At 45.1% G+C, this 24,295-nt stretch overlaps 1 protein-coding gene across 1 annotated transcript in view; it reads right to left on the bottom strand.

Annotated features, from left to right (window-relative positions):
- Positions 1 to 24,295, bottom strand: part of sspo (SCO-spondin) — a 538,757-nt gene that overhangs the window by 45,214 nt on the left and 469,248 nt on the right. The window contains exons 99-101 of the mRNA XM_060824077.1: positions 21,199 to 21,326; positions 5,687 to 5,835; positions 1,729 to 1,843 (exon numbers count right to left, since the gene is read on the bottom strand). Of these exons, the coding sequence (XP_060680060.1) occupies positions 1,729 to 1,843; positions 5,687 to 5,835; positions 21,199 to 21,326 (392 nt within the window). The remainder of the gene's footprint in view (positions 1 to 1,728; positions 1,844 to 5,686; positions 5,836 to 21,198; positions 21,327 to 24,295) is intronic.

Below are 24,295 nucleotides of genomic sequence, written 5' to 3'. Positions count from 1 at the left end.
GCTTCACTGGAGGCTCACTGATGATGTTACTCAGCATGATGATGAACGTCTAAGGACAAACCTATTAGCTCAGCAAGCAAACTTACAAAGTGAACCTCAACCTGAGCTACAAATCTTCTCTAAAATCGCAAGGCAAATGTCTCATCTTTGGAATCGATCTAGTGAACCTCTTCGGAAGGGGGAGGAAATCGCCTAGTGGTACTGTCACCGGACTGTTAATCCAGACACCTAGGTAATGTTCCCAGGACCCTGGGTTCAAATCCTACCCTGGCCATTGGGGGAGTTTGGGCATTTTTAAAAATCTAGAATTGAGAATCTAATGATGATCATGAGTCCATTGCCTATTGTCATAAAAGAAACCCATCTGGGTCACTACTAATGTCCTTTAGGGAAGAAAATTGCCATCATTACTTGGTCTAGATTACATGACACTCCAGACCCACAGCAATGTGGTTGACTCTTAACAGCCCTCTGGGCAACTAGGGATGGGTAATAAATGCTGGTCTAGCAAATTACATCCTCTTTTTGGGAATGATTTTTTAAACAATACTTCTAATGCAACTACAACCCTCCTTAAGTAAGTGAACTAAAATGTTATGTGATACCCAAGGTATGGGCTCATTAATGCCTTGTACACTCACCCACTATTACCCTTTTAGCAACAAATGCAGGAATTCTCTATGTCTTGCCTACTATCTGCTGTATTTGTAGATTAGTTTTCTGTGACTCTTACACACAGACACCCAGATCTCTCTGCATCAAAGCACTCTGAAGTTTCTCTCCATTTTGATAATAAGTTGTCTTTCTATTCTCCTGAACAAAATAGGAAACCTTGCACCTATCCATGTTAAACATCATCGGCTAAAGTTTGACTTGGGCACCTAACCTATCCATATCCATCTATACATTTCTTATTTCTTCATTGCAACTTTACTTTTCCACCCATTTCAGTGTCATCTACAAATTATTATCTCTGCACCCAAGTCATAAATATCGATTGTAAATAGTTGGGGCCCAAGGACTGAAGGAAAAAGTGAGGAGTGCAGATGCTGGAGACCAGAGTTGAAAAGTGTGGTGCTGGAAAAACACAGCAGGCCAGGCAGCATCCAAGGAGGAGGAGAATCGACGTTACGGGCATAAGCCCTTCTTCAAGAATGGCTTATGCCCTTCTAATGAAGGGCTTATGCCCGTAATATCGATTCTCCTGTTCCTCGGATGCTGCTTGGCCTGATGTGTTTTTCCAGTACCACACTTTTCAGCCCAAGGACTGAACTCTTTGTTGCCCCACTAGTTGTATCTTGCTGACCAGAAAAACCCCATTTATACACACTCTATTTGTTTTCTAGTCAAAGGCAACTTACCTTCCATAAAAGCATGCTGACTCTGAGATTGTATTTTGACTTTTCAAATGTCTTGTTATTATTTCCTTACTCTAAGCTCTGGAATCCCATCTCCACACCTACTTCCCTCACTAATAGGTCTTCAAACAATTTGCTGCTCCTTTGATGCACCTTGAGCTGTCCCCTACATGAATGATGCTAAATAAACATGAGTTCCCCAATTCAACTCTCAGCCCCTGATATCTCAGCCTTGCCTTTAGATTTGACCGAGATCATCTTGCCCACATTGTGTAGTCATGCACTAGTTAGATGCAGGCCAATGAGCAGCTTTTGGTCTCTGATGGGGTCTGTGCAGTTAGACTGGGCACTAACTGTCTCTGCCACTCACCGGGTAGATGTGATCTTTGACGATACACTCGCAATAAGCTGCAGTGACACAGTGTCCTGAGCTGTTCCTGTATCTCCCGGCCTCACACATACAGCCTCTCTCGTCAAAACGACAGCTTGGTGCAGTCACAGAGTAAATGTCCTGACACGATCGCTCACAGCTCAGATAATCCAGTGTCCCTTGATTCCAAATTTCACCATCAGGACATTCTAAGGTTAAAAGAAAGACAGTAATATCAGTGTGAGTCAGCAAGGTTGGGAACTGAGAGCAATGGGGTGAGGTTGACAGAGTGGGGTGGAAAAGGGCAAGGAGATAGATAGTGGGGGGAAGGACGGGTGATGGAGAGTGGGGGGAAAGGAGTGGGTAATTGAGAGTGAGGGATTGGAGAGGGGGACTGAGTGATTGGGTGGAGGTGACAGAGACTGATTACGGGGTGGGGTAACAGAGACGGGGAGAATGAAGGGATGGGGTGATAGAGTTTGGAGTGGGAGAGGTAGGTGTGGGGTGGGGTAATGGAGAATGGGGAGAATGGAAGTGATGGGAAGAATGGGTGACAGAGTGGGGGAGAGTGTTTTTTTTAGGTAGTTTATTACCTTCACAATCTGATTCGGAACAATGGAAAAGTCCCCTCTGACAAACACTGTAATAAAAAATACTCAAATAGTAAAACACAATAGAATTGAGAGAAACTGTAATGTTCATAGCAACCACTCCATCAGGATGGAACTCAGGGTTGGAATAATTTGGAGGTGCTGGTGTTGGACTGGGTTGTACAAAATTAACAATCACACAACATCAGGTTATAGTCCAACAGGTTTATTTGGAAGCACTGGCTTTCGGAGCGGATGGTGTGGTATAATACCAGAATGACACAGTTACAACACTGAAACCATTCATTCAGTCCATCTATTGTACACCAGCAGTTACTATTTTATCAGTTTGTAGAGAAAAAAACATACTACATGAAAACAGGAATCAGTTATCTGATTCTCAGCTGTGCTCCATCAGTCAACACAGTCATATCTGGTCTGCTGCTTCAACTCTAACTTGCTGACCACTTCCCACACCTTGGATTTCCTTTTTATGTCCTCCTTACTGCCTACTTGGTTGTCTAACTCTGCCTCATCAGCAACATTTAGAATCACCAGAAATAGGAGCAGCATAAGGCCATTCAGCCCTATGAACCTATTCTGCTATTCAATATGACCATGGCTGACCATCCAACTCAGTCCCCTGTTCCTGCTTTCTCCCCATGCCCTTTGATCCCTAAGCCAGAAGTACTATATCTAACTCCTTCTTGAAAACATTCAATATTTCTGTGGTAAAGGCTTAACCCCCACTCTCTGGGTGAAGACATTTCTCTTCATCTCAGTCCTAAATGGCCTACCCCATTTCCTTAGCCTGTGACTGCTGGTTCTGTACTCAGCCACATCAGGAACACCCTTCCTGCATCTAGTCTATCTAATCCTGTTGGAATTTACAAATTTCTATAAGATCTTCGCTCAGTCTTCTAAACTCCTATGAATATAATCTTGTTTCAGTCTCTCTTCAAACATCAGTCCTGCCATCCCAGGAATCAGTTGGGAAACCTTTGTTGTACTCTCTCCATTATCAGAACATTTATCCTCAGATAAGGAGACCAAAACTGAAAACAATACCCCAGGTGTGGTCTGACCAAGGGTCTGTGTAATTGCAGCAACACACCCCTGCTCCTGTACTCAAATCCTCTCATTAAGAAGGACAATGTACCATTTGCCTTCTTCACTGCCTACTGTATCTGCATGCTTACCTTCAGTGACTGTTGTACAAGGACACCCAGGTCTTGTTACAACTTCCCCTTTCCCAATCTATCACCGTTCAGATAATAAACTGCCTTTTTTAATTGCTACCAAAGTGGATAACATCACATTTATCTACATTTTACTGCATCCCTCAGTTTCTTGAACCCTTGTTTTTTGATGTAGAGTGACACCAGCAACATGGATTCAGTTCCTACGCTAGTTGAGGTTATCTTTAAGAACTCTCTTTCTTAACCTCTTCCCTCATCTGAGACATGGTGACCCAGAGGATACACCAATTTTCTCTCTCTCTCTCTCTCGTCTTTCTTTGTATGTCAGTCTTGCAACCCCAGAAATCATTCTGGTTAATTCTTGCTACACACTCTCAATAAGCAAAACATCATTTACAGATAAAGGAGACCAGAACTGCACACAACATCCCAAGTGTGGTCTCACCTAGACCCTGTATAATTGCATCTCTGCTCCCTTACTTGAAGATGAAGGCCAATACATCCTTTGTCTTCTTCACTGCCTGGTGCACTCTCAGAGAGTGGTGTACAAGGACACCCAGCTATTGCAATACCTCTCCCTTTCTTAGTCTACACCATTCAGATAATAATCTGCTTTCCTGTTTCGTTATCAAAGTGGATAACCTCACATTTATCTACATTACATTTCTTCTGCCATGCATTCCCCTCTATCCCTCCTATGTCAACTTGTCCAAATCACACTGAAACATTCTGCATCCTCCCCACAGCTGATCCTCCTTTGTGTTATCTGCAAAATTGGAGATAATACATTTAGTTTCCTCATCTAAACCATTAATATACACTGTGAATAGCTGGGTCTTAGTGCTGATCATTGTGGTACACTACCAGTCAAATTTATCAAGTCAAATTCAGCCAGGGAGCAGACCTTTCCAGTAATAGCATTAACTGGATCAGAGCAATGGGTGCAATGTGGAACCTAAGACGATCTCAGTGAGGGAATGAATGAGATAGAACATAGAATATAGAACAATACAGCACAGAACAGGCCCTTCGGCCCTCGATGCTGCACTGAGCTGTGAATTATTCTCAGCTCATTCCCCTACATTATCCCAAAGTCATCCATGTGCTTATTTAAGGATTGTTTAAATCTCCCTAATGTGGCTGAGTTGACTACATTAGAAGGTAGCACATTCCATGCCCTTACCATTCTCTGCGTAAAGAACCTGCCTGTGACATCTGTCTTAAATTTATCACCCCTCAATTTGTAGTTATACCCCCCTCGTACAAACTAACGTCATCATCCTAGGGAAAAGACTTTCACTGTCTACCCGAACTAATCCTCTGACCATCTTGTATGTCTCTATCAAATCCCCCTTAGCCTTCTTCTTTCCAATGAAAACAGGTTCAAGTTTCTCAGCCTTTCCTCATAAGATCTTCCCTCTAGACCAGGCAACATCCTGGTAAATCTCCTCTGCACCTTTTCAAATGCTTCCACATTCTTCCCGAAATATGGCAACCAGAACTGTACACAACATTCCAAGTGCGGTCGCAGTAGCATTTTGTATAGTTGCAGCATGATATTGCGGCTCCGGAACTCAATCCCTCTACCAATGAAACCTAACACACCGTATGCCTTCTTAACAGCACTATCCACCTGGATGGCAACTTTCAGGGATCTATGTACGTGGACTCCAAGATCCCTCTGCACATCCACACTACCAAGAACCTTTCCATTAACCCAGTACTCTGCCTTCCTGCTATTCTTCCCAAAGTGCATCACCTCACATTTAGCTGTATTGAACTCCATTTGCCACCTCTCAGCCCAATTCTGCAGTTTATCCAAGTCTCCCTGCAACCTGTAACGTTCTTCCAAACTGTCCAGTTTCTAATCCAAACTGCTAAATCGCCCTCAATTCCATGCCTCTGCATTTTCTCCCACAGCTTACCAAGTGGAACCTTATCAAATGTTTTACTGAAGTCCATGTTTACCACGTCAACTGCCCTCATTTACACGCTTGGTCACTTTCTCAAAAAACTCAATGAGGTTTGTGAGACACGACCTGCCCTTGACGAAACCATGTTGACTATCTGAAATCAAATTATTTTTTAGATTTTTTTTCTAAGACCCCACTACAATCTTTTGAAGATTTTTCTATTGCTGACTCCCAGTCATTGAGACTGAATACTCACCATGTGCTGCACTGGTGTCGGATTATTGCTCCTGCTGTGTAATTCCTGTGTTGATCCTCCTTTGAGATATTAGTCATCCAGGGCATTGTGGAGCTCAGTAAAGAGCAGTGACATTCCTCAGGAGATACACAAATCCCATCCTGTAGGAGCTGTTCAACAATAACAACCAATCATTCAGCAATCAATCGTGACGCAATCTGGAATTACATGTAACTCAAAACTGTAGAATTTTAATTTGTGGTGATCGTGTTGGCAATTCACTGGAAGGCAACAGGACAGAGTATTGACAGAGACGTTTTAAAAAGCATACTGACTAGTTCTGTTCAAAGCCAGCCAGAAACAAAAGCAAAGACATCATTTAGGAAATTTATAAATAGTTAGGCTTTTTTAAAATGTATTTTTTTAGTAGGATGTGGATGTCGCTGGCTGTGCAGCATTTATTGCCCGTTCCTAATTGTCCTTGAGAGATGGCGGTGAGCTGCCTTCTAGAACCGCTGCAGTCCGCCTGCTGTAGGTTGATCCATAATGCCATAAGGAAGGGAATTCCAGGATTTTGATCCAGCAACAGTGAACTTGGCTATATTTCCAAGTCAGGATGGTGAGTGGCTTGAAGGGGAATTTGCAAGGGGTGGTGTCCCCATGTACTTGCTGCCTTTGTCCTTCTAGATAGAAGTGGTTGTAGGTTTGGAAGGTACTATCTGAGGATCTTTGGTGAATGTCTGCAGTGCATCTTGTAGATAGTGCACACTGCTGCTACTCAGTGCAGTGGTGAAGGGAGGGGATATTTGTGGATGGGGTACCAATCAAATGGGCTGCTTTATCCTGCATGGTGTCAAGCTTCTTGAGTGTCATTGGGGCTGCACTCATCCAAGCAAATGGGGAGTATTCCATCCCACTCCTGACTTGTACCTTGCAGATAGTGGACAGGCTTTCGGGAGCCAGAAGGTGTATTACTTGCTGCTGTCCTCCTAGCCTCTGACCTGCTCTTGTAACTACTGTGATAATGTGATGAGTCCAGTTAAATTTCTGGTCAATGATAACTCCCAGAATGTTGATAGTGGGGGATTCAGTGATGGTAACACTACTGAATGTCAGGAGGTGGTGGTTAGATTGTCTCTTATTGGTGCTGGCCATAGCCTGGCATTTGTATGGTGTGAATGTTACTTGCCACTTTGTTAGCTCAAACCTAGATATTGTCCAAATCTTGTTGCATTTGAACACGAACTGTTTCAGTGTCTGAGGAGTCACAAATGGCGCTGAGCATTGTGTAATCATCAGGGAACATCCCGATTTCTGACCTTATGATGAAGAGAAGGTCATTGATGAAGCAGCTGAAGATGGTTGGGTCTAGGACACAACCCTGAAGATCTCTTGCAGAGATGTCCTGGAGCTGAGATAACTGAACAACACCAACCATCTTCCTGTGTGTTAAGTATGACTCCAATCACCAGAGAGTTTGCCCCCCAATACCCATTGATTCCTGCTTTGCCAGTGCTCCTTGATGCCACACTCGGTCAAATGCAGCCTTGATGTCAAGGACTGTCATTCTCACCTCATCTCTGTAATGCAGCTCTTTTGTCCATGTTTGAACCAAGGCTGAATGAGATCAGGAGCTGGGTGTCCCTGGTGGAACCCAAACTGGGCGTCACTGAGCAGGTTATTGCTGAACAGGTGCTGCTTGACAGCACTGCCTATGACACCTTCCATCACTTTACTGATGACCGAGGGTAGACTAGTGGGACAGTAATTGGCTGGGTTGGATTTGTACTGCTTTTTATGTACAGGACATACCTGGGCAATTTTCCAAATTGTTGGGTAGATGCCAGTGTTGTAACTGTATGGAACAGCTTGCCCAGGGGAGCCACAGGTTCCAAAGCACAAGTCTTCAGTGCAATTGTCGGAACGTTGTCAGGGCCCAAAGCTTTTGCAGTATCCAGTGCCTCCAACTATTTAGAACATAGAACATAGAAAGATACAGCGCAATACAGGCCCTTCGGCCCTCGATGTTGCGCCGACCGAATCCTACCTAACCTACACTAGCCCAATAACTTCCAAATGCCGATCCAATGCCCGCTTAAATGACCATAAAGAAGGAGAGTTCACCACTGCTACTGGCAGGGCATTCCATGAACTCACAACCCGCTGTGTAAAGAATCTACCCCTAACATCTGTCCTATACCTACCACCCCTTAATTTAAAGCTGTGTCCCCTAGTAACACCTGACTCCATTAGCGGTAAAAGGTTCTCAGTGTCGACCCTATCTAAACCCCTAATCATCTTATACACCTCTATCAAATCTCCCCTAAACCTTCTTTTCTCCAATGAGAACAGCCCCAAGTGCCTCAGCCTTTCCTCATAAGATTTTCCTACCATTCCAGGCAACATCCTGGTAAACCTTCTCTGCACTCGTTCCAATGCCTCCACATCCTTCCTATAGTATGGCGACCAAAACTGCACACAATACTCCAGATGAGGCCGCACCAGAGTCTTATACAGTTGCAACATGACCTCAGGACTCCGGAACTCAATTCCTCTACCAATAAAGCCCAGTACACCATATGCCTTCCTCACAGCACTATTTACCTGGGTGGCAACTTTCAGAGATCTGTGTACATGGACACCAAGATCCCTCTGCTCATCCACACTACCAAGTAGCCTACCATTAGCCCAGTAATCCATCTTCTTGTTACTCCTACCAAAGTGAATGACTTCACACTTAGCTACATTGAATTCCATTTGCCACATTTCTGCCCAGCTCTGCAACTTATCTATATCCCGCTGTAACCTACCACTTCCTTCCTCACTATCCACAACTCCACCGACTTTTGTGTCATCCGCAAACTTGCTTACCCAGCTTTCAAGCCCTTCCTCTAGATCATTTATAAAGATAACAAAAAGCAATGGTCCCAAAACAGATCCTTGTGGTACACCGCTAGTAACTGCACTCCAAGATGAACATAGTCCATCAACTACTACCCTCTGTCTCCTTCCAGCCAGCCAATTCCTAATCCAAACCTCTAATGTATCCTCAATGCCATACCTCCGTAGTTTTAGCATTAGCCTACCATGGGGAACCTTATCGAACGCCTTACTAAAATCCATATACACAACATCTACTGCTTTACCCTCGTCCACTTCCTTAGTCACCTTCTCAAAGAACTCAATAAGGTTTGTGAGGCACGACCTGCCCTTCACAAAACCATGCTGGCTATCCTTGATCATGTTATTCCTATCCAGATGTTCATAAATCTTATCCCTTACCATTCTCTCTAAGACTTTGCCCACCACTGAAGTCAGACTCATTGGCCTATAGTTACTAGGGCTATCCCTACTCCCTTTCTTGAACAAGGGGACCACATTCGCTATCCTCCAGTCCTCTGGTACTATTCCCGTTGACAATGACGACATAAAAATCCAGGCCAATGGCTCTGCTATCTCCTCCCTAGCTTCCCATAGGATCCTAGGGTAAATGCCATCAGGCCCAGGAGACTTATCTATTTTCATCCTCTCCAATATTCTCAGAACCTCTTCCCTGCATATTTCCAGGCCATCCATTCTAATCATTTGTGACTCCATATTCACATCAGCAACAGTGTCCTGTTCCTGAGTGAATACTGATGAAAAGTATTGATTTAGTGTCTCTCCAATCTCCTCCGCCTCCACACACAACTTCCCACTACTATCCTTGACTGGACCGATACCTACCCTAGTCATCCTTTTATTCCTGACATACCTATAGAAAGCCTTTGGGTTTTCCCTAATCCTACCAGCTAAAGACTTTTCATGTCCCCTTCTCGCTTCTCTTAGCTCTCTCTTTAGATCCTTCCTGGCTACCTTATAACTCTCTATCGCCCCAACTGAACCTTCACGCCTCATCTTTACATATGCCGCCTTCTTCCCTTTCACAAGGGATTCCAATTCCTTATTAAACCACGGCTGCCTCACAAGGCCCTTTACATCATGCCTGACTGGTACATACTTATCGAGGACACGTAGTAGCTGCTCCTTGAACAATCCCCACATCTCATTAGTGTTCTTCTCTTGAAGCCTGTTTTTCCAATCCACACATCCTAAGTCATGCCTCACTGCATCATAATTTCCCTGCCCCCAGCTATAACTCTTGCCCTGCGGCGCACACTTATCCCTCTCCACCACTAAAGTAAAAGTCACCGAGTTGTGGTCACTGTCCCCGAAGTGCTCACCTACCTCCAAGTCTAACACCTGGCCTGGTTCATTACCTAGAACCAAATCCAGTATAGCCTCACCTCTTGTTGGCCTGTCTACATATTGTGTCAGGAAACCCTCCTGCACACATTGGACAAACACCGACCCATCTAATGAACTCGAGCTATAGCTCTCCCAGTCAATATCTGGGAAGTTAAAGTCCCCCATAACAACCACCCTGCTACCTTCACTCTTTTCCTGAATCATCCTCGCAATATTATCCTCTACTTCTCTAGGACTATTAGGAGGCCTGTAGAAAACACCTAACAGGGTGACCTCACCTTTCCTATTTCTAACCTCAGCCCAAACTACCTCAGATGGCAAGTCCTCTTCCATCGTCCATTCCACTGCTGTAATACTATCTTTGACAAGTAATGCCACACCTCCCCCTTTTTTACCCCCATGTCTGATCCTACTAAAACATTTAAACCCTGGAACCTGCAACAGCCATTCTTGTCCCTGGTTCTACCCACGTCTCTGTAATGGCCACAACATCGAAGTCCCAGGTACCAACCCACGCTGCAAGTTCACCTACCTTATTCCTTATACTTCTGGCATTGAAGTATACACACTTCAATCCACCCTTCTGTTTACAGGCACCCTCCTTCGAGATCGCTGCATTATTCATAACCTCCCTACACTCAAGGTCCTGTACCCTAAAGCTACAGTCCAGGTTCCCATGCCCCGGCGGGGTTAGTTTAAACCCTCCCAAAGAGCACTAGCAAACCTCCCCCCAAGGATACTGGTGCCCCTCAGGTTCAGGTGTAGACCATCCTTTTTATAGAGGTCCCACCTTCCCCAGAAAGAACCCCAGTTGTCCAGAAACCGGAATCCCTCCCTCCTGCACCATCCCTGTAGCCACGCATTTAACTGCTCTCTCTCCCTATTCCTCGACTCTCTATCACGTGGCACGGGTAACAAACAAGAGACTACAACTCTGTTTGTTCTAGCTCTGAGCTTCCAACCTAGCTCCCTGAAAGCCTGTCTGACATCCTCACCCCTCTTCCTACCTATATCGTTGGTGCCAACGTGGACCACGATCTGGGGCTGCTCCCCCTCCCCCTTAAGGACCCGGAAAACACGATCAGCGACATCACGTACCCTTGCACCTGGGAGGCAACATACCAAACGTGAGTCACTGTCGCCCCCACAAAACCGTCTGTCTGTACCCCTCACTATCGAGTCCCCAAGAACTATCGCTCTACCTTTCTCCACCCTTCCCTTCTGAGCAACGGGGCCAGGCTCCGTGCCAGAGGCCTGAACCTCGTTGCTTGCCCCTGGTAAGTCATCCCCCCCACAAGTATCCAAAACGGTATACTTGTTCTTGAGGGGAATGACCGCAGGGGGTCCCTGCACTGGCTTCCTCCTCCCACTCCCCCTCACTGTCACCCATCTATCTTGAACTTTCGGAGTAACTACTTCCCTAAAGCTCTGATCTATGACCCTCTCTGCCTCCCGAATGATCCGCAGTTCATCCAAATCCAGCTCCAGTTCCCTAACACGGGCTTGGAGGAGCTGGAGATGGGTGCACTTCTTGCAAGTGTACTCAGCAGGGACGCTAATGGCTTCCCTCACCTCATACATGTTGCAAGAGGAACATTGCACTGCCTGCACTGCCATCCCTCTAAAAAGCTAGCTTTCTTTAAAAAAAAAACTAAATGTAAAGAAACCAAACAAGCAAAACGCAGCACTTACCTGCTTGCCGCAACGGGTCTTATTATTTAGGTTAGAGGAGGAGGGCGGGTGGGAGGCTCTTCTGCCGAAGTGCCTCGGGTTACTCGCCTGCGCGTTTAAATAGAGAAAAAAACCCTACCCAGGTAACCTAGCAACACAAGCCTCCGGGTCTACCCGGCGTTTTTTTAAAAAAAACTTGTTAAATTTTTAGTTTAAAAAAGTTAAAAAAAAAGTTAAGTACTGGAACTTACAACTTAAATTTCTTGATATCATGTGGAGTGAATCGAATTGGCTAAAGGGTGGTATCAGTGAGGCTGTGGACCACTGCAGGAGACTGAGATGAATCATCTTCAGACTGAAGATTGCTGCGAAGGCTTCAGCCTTATCTTTTGCACTGATGTGCTGGGCTCTTCCATCATTGAGGATGGGAATGTTTATGGAGCCTCCTCCTCCTCCAATGAATTGTTTAATTGTCCATCAACATTTGTGCCATTTAGCACACAAGTGGTCCTGTTTGGTGTCTTCACCAGGTTGACACCTCACCTTCAGGTTTGCCCGGTGCTGCTCCTGGCATACCCCCTGCACTCTCCTTTGAACCAGGGTTGATCTCCTGGCTTGTTGGTAATGGTTGAGTGGGCCATGAGGTTACAGATTGTGCTGGAGTATAATTCTGCTGCTGTTGATTGCTCACAGTGTCTCATGTTGCTAGATCTATTTGAAGTCTGTCCCATTTAGCATGGTGATTGTGCCACGCAACACGATGGAGGGTTTTGTCAATGTGAAGTCAGGATTTTGTCTCCACAAGGAGTGTGCGATTGTCATTGTTCCTGATACTGTCATGGACAGATACATTTGCAGCTGGCAGATTGGTAAGGCTGAGGTCAGGTATGTTTTTCCCTCTTGTTGGTTCCCTCACCACCTGCCACAGACCTAGTCTGTTAGCTTTATCCTTTAGGATGCAATCAGCTCTATCAGTAATACTACTGCCAAGCCACTCTTAGTGGTGGACATTGAAATTCCATACCCAGAGTACATTGCATGCTCTTGCCATCCTCAGTGCATCCTCTAAGTGTTGTTCTGGACTTTGGAGTCTTCGTAAGGTGCAAACATCAATGGCTAGGCCAACATTTATTATCCATCCCTGCATAGAGTCCACACAGTGCAGAAACAGGGCAATGACCCCATCAGGTCTGCACCAGCCCACTGAAGAGCATCCCTCCCCACTTTCCCTATCCAGAGTAACCCTGCATTTCCCATGGTCAATCCACCTAACTTGCACATCTTTGGACTGTGAGAGGAAACAGGAACACCCCGAGGAGCCCATGCAGAAATGGGGAGAATATGCAAACTTCACACAATGTGGAATCGAATCCGGGCCCCTAGCGCTGTGAGATAGCAGTGCTAATCACTGAACCACCATGCCATTATTTGCACTTAAAGTAATATGGAGAAATTCTCGTACCCAAGCTTCAAGAAGCATCTTGCCATCACCTTCTGAAGAGTAATTAGTATCTGCAGTTTTGGTCTCCTTATCTTGAGAAAGATATTATTGTCATAGAGGAGTGCAATGAAGGTTCAGCAGACATGTTTGTAGGGTGGCAGGACTGTCCCAGGAAGAGATTGGGATAAATTGAGTCTATATTTTCTAGCATTTCAAAGAATGAGAGGTAATCTCATTGAAATCAATAAGATACTTAAAGGGACAGACAGGATGGATTCAGGTAAAATATTTCACCTGGTTGGGGGAGTCTAGAACCAGGGAACATAATTCTCTAATAAGGGGAAATGTCACTTAGGACTGAGATGAGGAGAAATAATTTTACTCAAGAGTTATAACAAAGAACAATACAGCACAGGAACAGGCCCTTCAGCCCAACAATACTGTACTGGCACATAATGCCTTTCTAATTGAAAACCTTGTGCTACTATGCAGTCCATATCTCCCTATTCTATGTCTGTACATTAATCTTTTAAATGTTTCTACTGTATCCATATCCATCACCTCCTCTGGCTGCACATTCCTTCATGAACCACCCTCTGTGTAAATGAACTTTCTTCTCACATCTCCTTTTAACTTACCCACCTTTACCTTAAACCTATGTCCCCTAAGTAATTGATATTTCTACCCTGGGAAGAAAGACTGCAACTATCCATCTCTCCACATTGTCATAATTTTGTAAACTTCAATCATGTTGTCCCTCATCCTTTGTTCAAGTGAAAACAAACCAAGTTTGTCCAATCTCTGCTCATAGCTAATACTCTCCAAACCAGGCAACATCCTGGTAAACCATTTCTGTACCCTCACCATATCCTTCTAGAAGGATGGTGACTGCAACTGTGCACAATATTCCAAATGTGGCCTAACTAAAGTTCTGTACAACAGCAACATGACTTGTCAATTTTTAAACTCTATGCCCCAACTGATGAAGATAAACATGCAATAGGTTTTCTTATCCACCTTATCGAGTTACATTGCCACTTTCAGGCAGCTATGGACCTGTATGTATAGATCCCTGTGTATGTTGAGGCTACTAAGGATTCTGTTTTTTTTGCTGTATATCACTCTTCTGCATTAGATCTCCTAAAATGCATCACTTCATCTTTGGTCTGCATTAAGCTCTATTGTCATTTTTCCGTGCAAGTCTCCAGCCTGTCTATATTCTTCTTGTAGAGTCATAGAGTTCTACAGCAAGGAGACAGGCCCTTTGGTCTAAACTGGTCCGTGCCGATCAAAATGTCCATCCACACTAACCCCATTTTCCTGCATTTGGCCCATATCCTTCTAAACCTTTCCCATCCATGTATTTGTCCAAATTCCTTTTAAATGTTGTAATGTACTCGCCTCAATCATTTCTGCTGGTAGCTTATTTCATATGCGCACCATCCTCTGTGTAAAAAAGTTGCCCCTGAGGTCCTCTTTTATTCTTTCCCCTCTAACTTTAAGCTGAGGCCCTCTAGTCCTCAATTCGCCAAACTTGGTAAAAAGACTGAGTGTGTTCACCCTATCCATGCCTCTCATGATCTTATACACCTCTATAAGGTTCCCCCTCAGTCTCCTACGCTGTAAAGAAAATCATTCTAGCTTGTCCAATATCTCCCTATAGCTCAGACCATTGAGTCCTGATATCATCGTTGCAAGTTTCTGTTGCACTCTTTCCAGTTTAATAAGATCCTTCCTATAGCGAGGTGACCAAAACTGAACACAATACTCCAAGTGTGACCTCAACAATGTCCTGCATACCTGCAACATAACTTGCTAACTTCTATACTTAATGCCAGTGTGTCAAAAGCCTTCTTCACTGCCCTGTCTACCTGTGACTCCACTTTCAGAGAATTGTGAACCTGAACTCCAAGGTCCCTCTGTTCCACTACACTCTGTTAGGCCCTATTATTCACCATGAAACTCCCTACTTTGATTTGACTTTCCAAAATGCAAGACCTCATACTTATCTATAGCAAACTGCATTTGTCATTTCTCAGCCCACTTCCCCAGCTGATCAAGATCCTGCTGCAATTACTGATACCTTTCCTCACTTTCCACGGTACCGTCTATTTTAGTGTCATCAGTAAACTTACTAACCATGCCTTATACATTCTTATCAAAATCATTGATATAGATAATAAATAGTAATGGGCCAGCACCTACCCCTGAGGCACTCCACTAGTCACAGGCCTCCAATCTGATAAGCATCTTTCCTCTATTACCCTCTACTTCCTATTATCAAGCCAATTTTGCATCTAATTTGTCAGCTCCCCCTTAATTCTATGCAATCTCATCTTCCAGAGTAGCCTAGCATGTGGAACCTTATCAAAGGCCTTACTGAAATCCACATAGACTATGTCTACTGCCTTGCCCTCGTCAACCTTCCTGGTCATTCCATCAAAGAACTCTAACAAATTTGTGAGGCACTATCTCCCACTCACAAAGCCTTGCAGACTACCCCTAATCAAACCCTGTCTTTCCAAATGCATGGAGAAGGTGAGGACTGCTGAAGGACTTATGCTCAAAAAATCAATTCTCCTGCTCCTTGGATGCTGCCTGACCAGCTGTGCTTTTCCAGCACCACATTCTTCAACCCTTTCCAAGTGCATGTACATTTTATCCCTCAGACTCTTCTCAAGTAACTTACCCGCCACAGAAGTTTGACTTGCTGGCTTACAGTTCCCAAGCTCTTCTTCGCTGCCCTTCTTGAATAAGGGCACAACATTCGCTATCCTCCAGTCTTCTGAGACCTCACCAGTGGCTAACGATGATAACAAATATCTGCCAGGGTCCCTGAAATTTTTCAGCCTCTTGCCGTGTTCTTGAATCTATCTTTTGTGCCAGTCTGCCATGAGGGAGCTTGTCAAAGGCCTTCCTAAAGTTCATGTAGACATCATCTAACACCCTGCCCTCATCAGTCATCTTTGTCACTTTCTCAAGTTTGTGAGACACGACCTCTCCCACACAAAGCCATGCTACATATCACTAAAAAGTCTAGATTTCTCCAAATGTGAATAAATCCTATCCCTAAGATTCATCTCCAATAATTTCCCTACCACTGACGTACGCCCACCAGCCTATGATTTCTCAGATTATCTCTGTTGCTTTTCTTAAATAAAGGAACAATGTTGGCTGCTCTGGGACCTCTCCTGTGACAAAAGAGGATATAAAGATTTTGTACAAGACCCCAGTAATTTCCTTCATGCTGTTCAAAATGCCCAACACTTTTTTTTATTTTGAGATGCCCTAGAATATCAATATACACCTCTCTAGAAGCACAATCCACCATATTCTTCTCCTTTGTGGACACTGATGCAAAGTATTCATTAAGGACGTTACCCAATTCCTCCTTTTGCACACCTAAATTCCCTCCATTGTCCTTGAATGAATCTGTCCTTTTCCTAGCTTCCCTGCTTATGATCTTTTGGAAATCTTTATCATAGAGGGCTGTGGGAGCTAGGTCTTTTGAGTATGTTTGGATTACGCAGTGGTGGACAGGGTAATCGGGATAGGGTTGGTAAAAGCGTGTTTTTGAAGCATGAAATGTTCAATCAACAATGATTGTGTTCAATGATGTACCAGTCTTAGAACATAGAACATAGAAAAATACAGCGCAGTACAGGCCCTTGGGCCCTTGATGTTGCACTGACCGAAGCATACCTAACCTACACTAGCCCAATAACCTCCATATGTTTATCCAATGCCCGCTTAAATGACCATAAAGAGGGAGAGTCCACCACTGCTACTGGCAGGGCATTCCATGAACTCAAAACCCACTGAGTAAAGAATCTACCCCTAACATCTGTCCTATACCTACCACCCCTTAATTTAAAGCTGTGTCCCCTAGTAACAGCTGACTCCATTAGCGGAAAAAGGTTCTCACTGTCAACCCTATCTAAACCCCTAATCATCTTGTACACCTCTATCAAATCTCCCCTAAACCTTCTTTTCTCCAATGAGAACAGCCCCAAGTGCCTCAGCCTTTCCTCATACGATCTTCCTACCATGCCAGGCAACATCCTGGTAAACCTCCTCTGCACTTGATCCAATGCCTCCACATCCTTCCTATAGTATGGCGACCAAAACTGCACACAATACTCCAGATGAGGCCACACTAGAGTCTTATACAACTGCAACATGACCTCAGGACTCCGGAACTCAATTCCTCTACCAATAAAGCCCAGTACACCATATGCCTTCTTCACAGCACTATTTACCTGGGTGGCAACTTTCAGAGATCTGTGTACATGGACACCAAGATCCCTCTGTTCATCCACACTACCAAGTAGCCTACCATTAGCCCAGTAATCCATCTTCTTGTTACTCCTACCAAAGTGAATGACTTCACACTTAGCTACATTGAACTCTTGAGGGGCTGAATGTGTGGTACTGGAAAAGAACAGCAGGTTAGGCAGCATCTGAGGAACAGGAGAATCGATGTTTCGGGCATAAGTCCTTCATCAGGAAAGGGCTTAACCCTGAAATGTTGATTCTCCTGCTTCTCGGATGCTGCCTGATCTGCTGTGCTTTTCCAGCACCACACTCTCGACTCTGATCTCCACCATCTGCAGTGCTCACTTTCTCCTTAACGGGCCAAATGTCCTATTCCTATGGGATGGGCAATAAACACTAGCTTAGTTGCAACCTATGAATGAATAAAGAAAAAAGTGCCACTTATGAGTCAAGGCCTGACTGTTCCCTGGGACAATGATGTACATACACTGCTGTGTTTTAATCATTATTTAACACAGATACACCTTTCTAATAGCAGGAAGAGCAAATAACACAGCTTGTTTATTTCAGGATATTTCACACAATTGCTCAATAGACGCTTTCCACATAAGGCTCAGCAATTTTTAAAAATCCATTAATTGGATGTGAGTACCGTGAGCCCAGAAGTTTCTTTTCCATTTCTGATTGTTCTTGAGAAGGTAGTAGTGAGCTGCCTTCTTGAACCACTGCACCCCACCAGCTGTGGGTTGACCCACTATGCCCTTACCAAGGGAATTCCAAGATTTTGCCGCAGTGAGACTGAAAGAATAGTGATAATATTTCCAAGTCTGGATGGTGAATGGCTTGGAGGGGAACTTGCAGGGGGTGATTTTCCATTGTACCTGCTGCTCTTATCCTTCTAGATGGAAGTGGTTGTGGTTTTGGAGGTGCTGTCGAAGGATCTTTGGTGAATTTGTTCAGTGCATCTTGGAGATAGTATACACTGCTGCTACTGACTGTTTGTGGTGGTGGAAGTGGATCTTTGCGGATGTGGTACCAATCAAATAGATTGCTTTGTCCGAGATGGTGTCAAGTTTCGAGTGTTATTGGAGCTGCACCCAACAGGCAAGTGGGGAGTATTCCATCACACTCTTGAGTTATACCTTGCAGATAGTGGACAGGAGGTGAGTTATTCCCAGTTTCTGACTTGCTTTTGTAACCAATGTGTTTATTTGGTGAGTCCAAGTGAGTTTCAGGCCAATGGTAACCCTCAGGAAGTTGATAGTGGAGGATTCAGTGATGGTAAGACCATTGAATGTTTGGGGCAGTTGTTAAACTTTCTCTTATTGGAGATGGTCATTGCCTGGTATTTGTGTGGCACGAATGTTACTTGCCATTTATCAGCTGAAGGAGAAAGTGAGGTCTGCAGATGCTGGCGATCAGAGCTGAAAATGTGTTGCTGGAAAAGCGCAGCAGGTCAGGCAGCATCCAAGGAGCAGGAGATTCGACGTTTCGGGCATAAGCCCTTCTTCAGGAATGAGGAGGGTGTGCCAAGCAGGCTAAGATAAAAGGTAGGGAGGAGGGACTTGGGGGAGGGGCGATGGAGATGTGATAGGTGGAAGGAGGTCAAGGTGAGGGTGATAGGCCGGAGTGGGGTGGGGGCGGAGTGGTCAGGAAGAAGATTGCAGGTTAGGAAGGCGGTGCTGAGTTCGAGGGAATCGACTGAGACAAGGTGGGGGGAGGGGAAATGAGGAAACTGGAGAAATCGGAGTTCATCCCTTGTGGTTGGAGGGTTCCTAGGCGGAAGATGAGGCGCTCTTCCTCCAACTGTCATGTTGTTATGGTCTGGCGATGGTAGATGAGAACCAGTGGGGTTCTGTCCTGGTGGCAGTTGGAGGGGCGGAGCTCAAGGGCGGAGGAGCAGGAAGTGGGAACCTTTCCATTTCTATCTCAGGCAACCGAATCAACACAGACATCTACTATAAACCGACTGACTCCCACAGCTACCTAGACTACACATCCTCCCACCCTAACCCCTGTAAAAATGCCATCCCATATTCCCAATTCCTTCGTCTCCGCCGCATCTGCTCCCAGGAGGACCAGTTCCAATACCGTATAGCCCAGATGGCCTCCTTCTTCAAGGACCGCAGATTCCCCCCAGACGTGATCGACGATGCCCTCCACCGCATCTCCTCCAATTCCCGCTCCTCCGCCCTTGAGCCCTGCCCCTCCAACCGCCACCAGGACAGAACCCCACTGGTTCTCACCTACCATCCCACCAACCTCTGTATACAGCACATTATCCACCGTCATTTCCGCCACCTCCAAACGGACCCCACCACCAGGGATATATTTCCCTCCCCTCCCCATCAGCATTCCGAAAAGTCCACTCCCTCCGTGACTCCCTCGTCAGGTCCACACGTCCCACCAACCCAACCTCCACTCCCGGCACCTTCCCCTGCAACCGCAAGAAATGCAAAACTTGCGCCCATACCTCCTCCCTTACTTCTCTCCTAGGCTCCAAGGGATCCTTCCATATCCGCCACAAATTCACCTGCACCTCCACACACATCATCTATTGCATCTGCTGCACCCGATGTGGCCTCCTCTATATTGGGGAGACGGCCCGCCTACTTGCGGAATGTTTCAGAGAACACCTCTGGGACACCCGGACCAACCAACCACTGGCTCAACACTTTAACTCCCCCTCCCACTCCACCAAGGACATGCAGGTCCTTGGACTCCTCCATCGCCAGACCATAACAACACGACGGTTGGAGGAAGAGCGTCTCATCTTCCACCTTGGAACCCTCCAACCACAAGGGATGAACTCCGATTTCTCCAGTTTCCTCATTTCTCCTCCCCCCACCTTGTCTCAGTCGATTCCCTCGAACTCAGCACCGCCTTCCTAACCTGCAATCTTCTTCCTGACCACTCCGCCCCCACCCCACTCCGGCCTATCACCCTCACCTTGACCTCCTTCCACCTATCACATCTCCATCGCCCCTCCCCCAAGTCCCTCCTCCCTACCTTTTATCTTAGCCTGCTTGGCACACTCTCCTCATTCCTGAAGAAGGGCGTATGCCCGAAACGTCAAATCTCCTGCTCCTTGGATGCTGCCTAACCTGCTGCGCTTTTCCAGCAACACATTTTCAGCATTTATCAGCCAGAGCCTGGATATTGTCCAGGTCTTGCTGCATTTCAACATGGACTGCATCAGTATCTGAGGAGTCATAAATGGTGCTGAACATTGTACAATCATTAGTGAGCATCCCCACTTCTGACCTTATCAAGAAGGCAAGGTCATTGATGAAGCAGTTGAAGATGGTTGGAATTAAGAAAAACTGGTTGAATGATGTTTGATTGTCTTAAAAATCTATCTGGTGCGTTGATACTCTTAATGGAACCTGTTGTCTTTACTAGTGATCAAGGAGCCAAGAGCCAGCAGTCACAGCCTCAGGATAAGAGGTAGGCCTTTTAGGACTCAGTTGAGGAGAAATATCTTCATCCAGAGAGTAGGAAGTCTGTGGAATGTTCTGACACAGAAAGCAGTTGAGGTCAAACATTAAACGTTTTCAAGAAGGAGTTTCATAGCTAAAGGAAGCAAAGGAAATGGGGAGAAAGAAGCAAGAGAGGACTAAGTTGGATGAACAGCCATGGTGATATTGAATAGTGGAGCAAGCCCAATGGTTGAATGGTCTATTCCTGCTCCTATTTGTTTTGCTTCTACCTGGTCTGGGCAACATGTAACTCCAGATACTCAACAACATGGTTAACACTAAATTGCCCTCGAAAATGACCAATCAAACCACTCAGTTCAAGGACAACTGTTGGAGGCCGAGCCGTTGCCAACCACATCTTCATGTAAGAATCCAGAAATTTATGAGCTTAGTTGGTATTATCGAACTAACAGACCCACCTGCTCCGGTGGACAAAGGCATCCAGGCTCACAGGTATCCTGCTGACACTCTGTTTCAGACCGAAGGTCTGAGCAGCTATGTGGGCAAATATTCGCACATTGACTAAAGGTCTGGTTTTGTGGACAACCTAGAAAATGAATAGATAAGATTGTTAACCAAAGACCACTGTAACAAAACTTCATCTCAATGATTCCATTGTAGAATTGATTTGTTGCTTTAAATAACACCTTAAATCAACACACAGTTTTTCTTCAGGTCCCCCAGAACATTCGAATTGAACCTGCCTTCCCCACACTCTCAGATAATACATTCCAGACCCTAATGACTCGCTGAGGAGAAAAGGTTTTTCTCCTGTTTTCATTGATTCTTTTATCAGACAGCTTAAATTCATGTCCTCTCATTCTTGATCCCTCTAACAATGGGAACAGTTCCTTCTTATTTATTAGCAGCAGCAACAGGCATACCTAAAAATGAGATGTCACCCTGGTGAAGCTACCATACACCAATACTTGTGTGCCAAACACTATAAGCAGCAAGTGATAGGTAGGGTTAAGCGATCCCACAACATACGGGAGCAGATCTAAGTTCTGCAGTTATAGAACAGAGAACAGTAAAGCACAGTTTAGGCCCTTCAGCGCACGATGTTGTCCGAACATTTATCTTAATCTAAGATCAACATAACCTACACACCCCTCAATTTACTGCCAGCCATGTGTTTGATCAGCAGCCGCTTAAATGTCCCTAATGTCTCTGACTCTACTATCACCGCTGGCAGTGCATTCCACACACCCACCACTCTCTGTGTAAAGCACCTACCTCTGACATTTCCCCCATACCTTCCTCAAATCACCTTAAAATTATGACTCCCTCATGACAGCCATTTATGCCCTGGGGAAAAGTCTCTGGCTATCTACTCTACATCTATGCATCTCATTACCTTGTACACCTCTATCAAATCACCTTTCATACTTCTCTCCGGTGTGAAAAGCCCAATCTCACTCAACCTCTCTTCATAAGACAAGCCCTCCATTCCAGGCAGCATCCTGGTAAATCTCCTCTGCACCCTCTCCAAAGCATCTACATCCTTCCGATAAAGGACATGAACTGGACACAATATTCCAAGTGTGTCTTCACCAGGGTTTTATAGAGCTGTAGCAAAATCTCACGGCTCTTAAACTCAATTCCCCTGTTAATGAAAACCAAAATACCAGACGCCTTCTTAACAACCCTATCAACTTGAGTGGCAACTTTGAGGGAACCATGTATGTGGACCCCAAGATTCTGCTGTTCCTCCACACTGCCAAGAATCCTGTCTTTAACCCTGCATTCAGCATTCAAGTCCAACCTTCCAAAATGAATCACTTTGCATTTATCCAGGTTGAACTCCATCTGCCACTTCTCAGGCCAGCTCTGCATCCTGTCAATGTCATGTTGTAGCCTGCAGCAGCCCTCGACACTGTCTACAACACCACCAACCTTTGTGTCATCGGCAAACTTACTAACCCACCCTTCCACTTCTTCATCCAAGCCATTTAAAAAGAAACTATAAAAAACAGAGGAGAAAGTGAGGACTGCAGATGATGGAAATCAGAGCTGAAAATGTGTTGTTGGAAAAGCGCAACAGGTCAGGCAGCATCCAAGGAGCAGGAGAATCATTCCTGAAGAAGGGCTCATGCCCGAAACGCCAATTCTCCTGCTTCTTGGATGCTGCCTGACCTGCTGTGCTTTTCCAGCAACACATTTTCAGCTATAAAAAGCAGAGACCCAATAACAGATCCCAATGGGACACCACTGGTCACCGACCTCCAGGTGGAATACTTTCCATCCACGACCACTCGCTGTCTTCTTTAGGCCAGCCAATTCTGTATCCAGATAGGCAAATGTCTCGTATCCCACATCTCCTTACATTCTGAATTAACCTATCATGGGGAACCTTGTGGAAAAGGATATGGAAGATATAGACTGTAGGGAAATAGATGGTGACATCTTGCAAAATATCCAGATTACAGAGGAGGAAGTGCTGGATGTCTTGAAACGGGTAAAGGTGGATAAATCCCCAGGACTTGATCAGGTGTACCCAAGAACTCTGTGGGAAGCTAGAGAAATGATTGCTGGGCCCCTTGCTGAGATATTTGTATCATCGATAGTCACAGGTAAGGTGCTGGAAGATTGGAGGTTGATAAATGTGGAGCCACTATTTAAGGAGGGTGGTAAGGACAAGCCAGGGAACTATAGACCGGTGAGCCTGATCTCAGTGGTGGGCAAGTTGTTGGAGGGAATCCTGAGGGACAGGATGTACATGTATTTGGAAAGGCAACGACTGATTGGGGATAGTCAACATGGTTTTGTGTGTGGGAAATCATGTCTCACAAATTGATTTAATTTTTTGAAGAAGTAACAAAGAAGATTGATGAAGGCAGAGCGGTAGATGTGATCCATATGGACTTCAGTAAGGCACTTGACAAGGTTCCTCATGGGAGACTGGTTAGCAAGGTTAGATCTCATGGAATACAGGGAGAACTAGCCATTTGGATACAGAACTGGCTCAAAAGTAGACGACAGAGAGTGGTGGTGGAGGGTTGTTTTTCAGACTGGAGGCCTGTGACCAGTGAAGTGCCACAAGGATCAATGCTGAGTCCTTTACTTTTTGTCATTTACATAAATGATTTGGATGTGAGCAAAAGAGATACAGTTAGTAAGTTTGCAGATGACACCAAAATTGGAGGTGGAGTGGACAGCGAGGAAGGTTACCTCAGATTATAAAGGACCTTGACCAGATGGGCCAATGGGCTGAGAAGTGGCAGATGGAGTTTAATTTAGATAAATGCGAGGGGCTGCATTTTGGGAAAGCAAATCTTAGCAGGACTTATGTACTTAATGGTAAGGTCCGAGGGAGTGCTGCTGAACAAAGAGACCTTGGAGTGCAGGTTCATGGCTCCTTGAAAGTAGAGTTGCAGGTAGATAGGATAGTGAAGAAGGCATTTGGTATGCTTTCTTTTATTGGTCAGAGTATTGAGTAAAGGAGTTGGGAGGTCATGTTGCGGCTGTACAGGACATTGGTTAGGCCACTGTTGGAATATTGCGTGCATTTCTGGT

The sequence above is a fragment of the Hemiscyllium ocellatum genome, chromosome 4, assembly GCF_020745735.1.
Source record: "Hemiscyllium ocellatum isolate sHemOce1 chromosome 4, sHemOce1.pat.X.cur, whole genome shotgun sequence".
In the NCBI taxonomy this organism is placed as follows: domain Eukaryota; kingdom Metazoa; phylum Chordata; class Chondrichthyes; order Orectolobiformes; family Hemiscylliidae; genus Hemiscyllium; species Hemiscyllium ocellatum.
The sequence above is the reverse complement of the archived record's forward strand: the minus strand, read 5'-3'. Positions and strand labels throughout refer to the sequence as shown.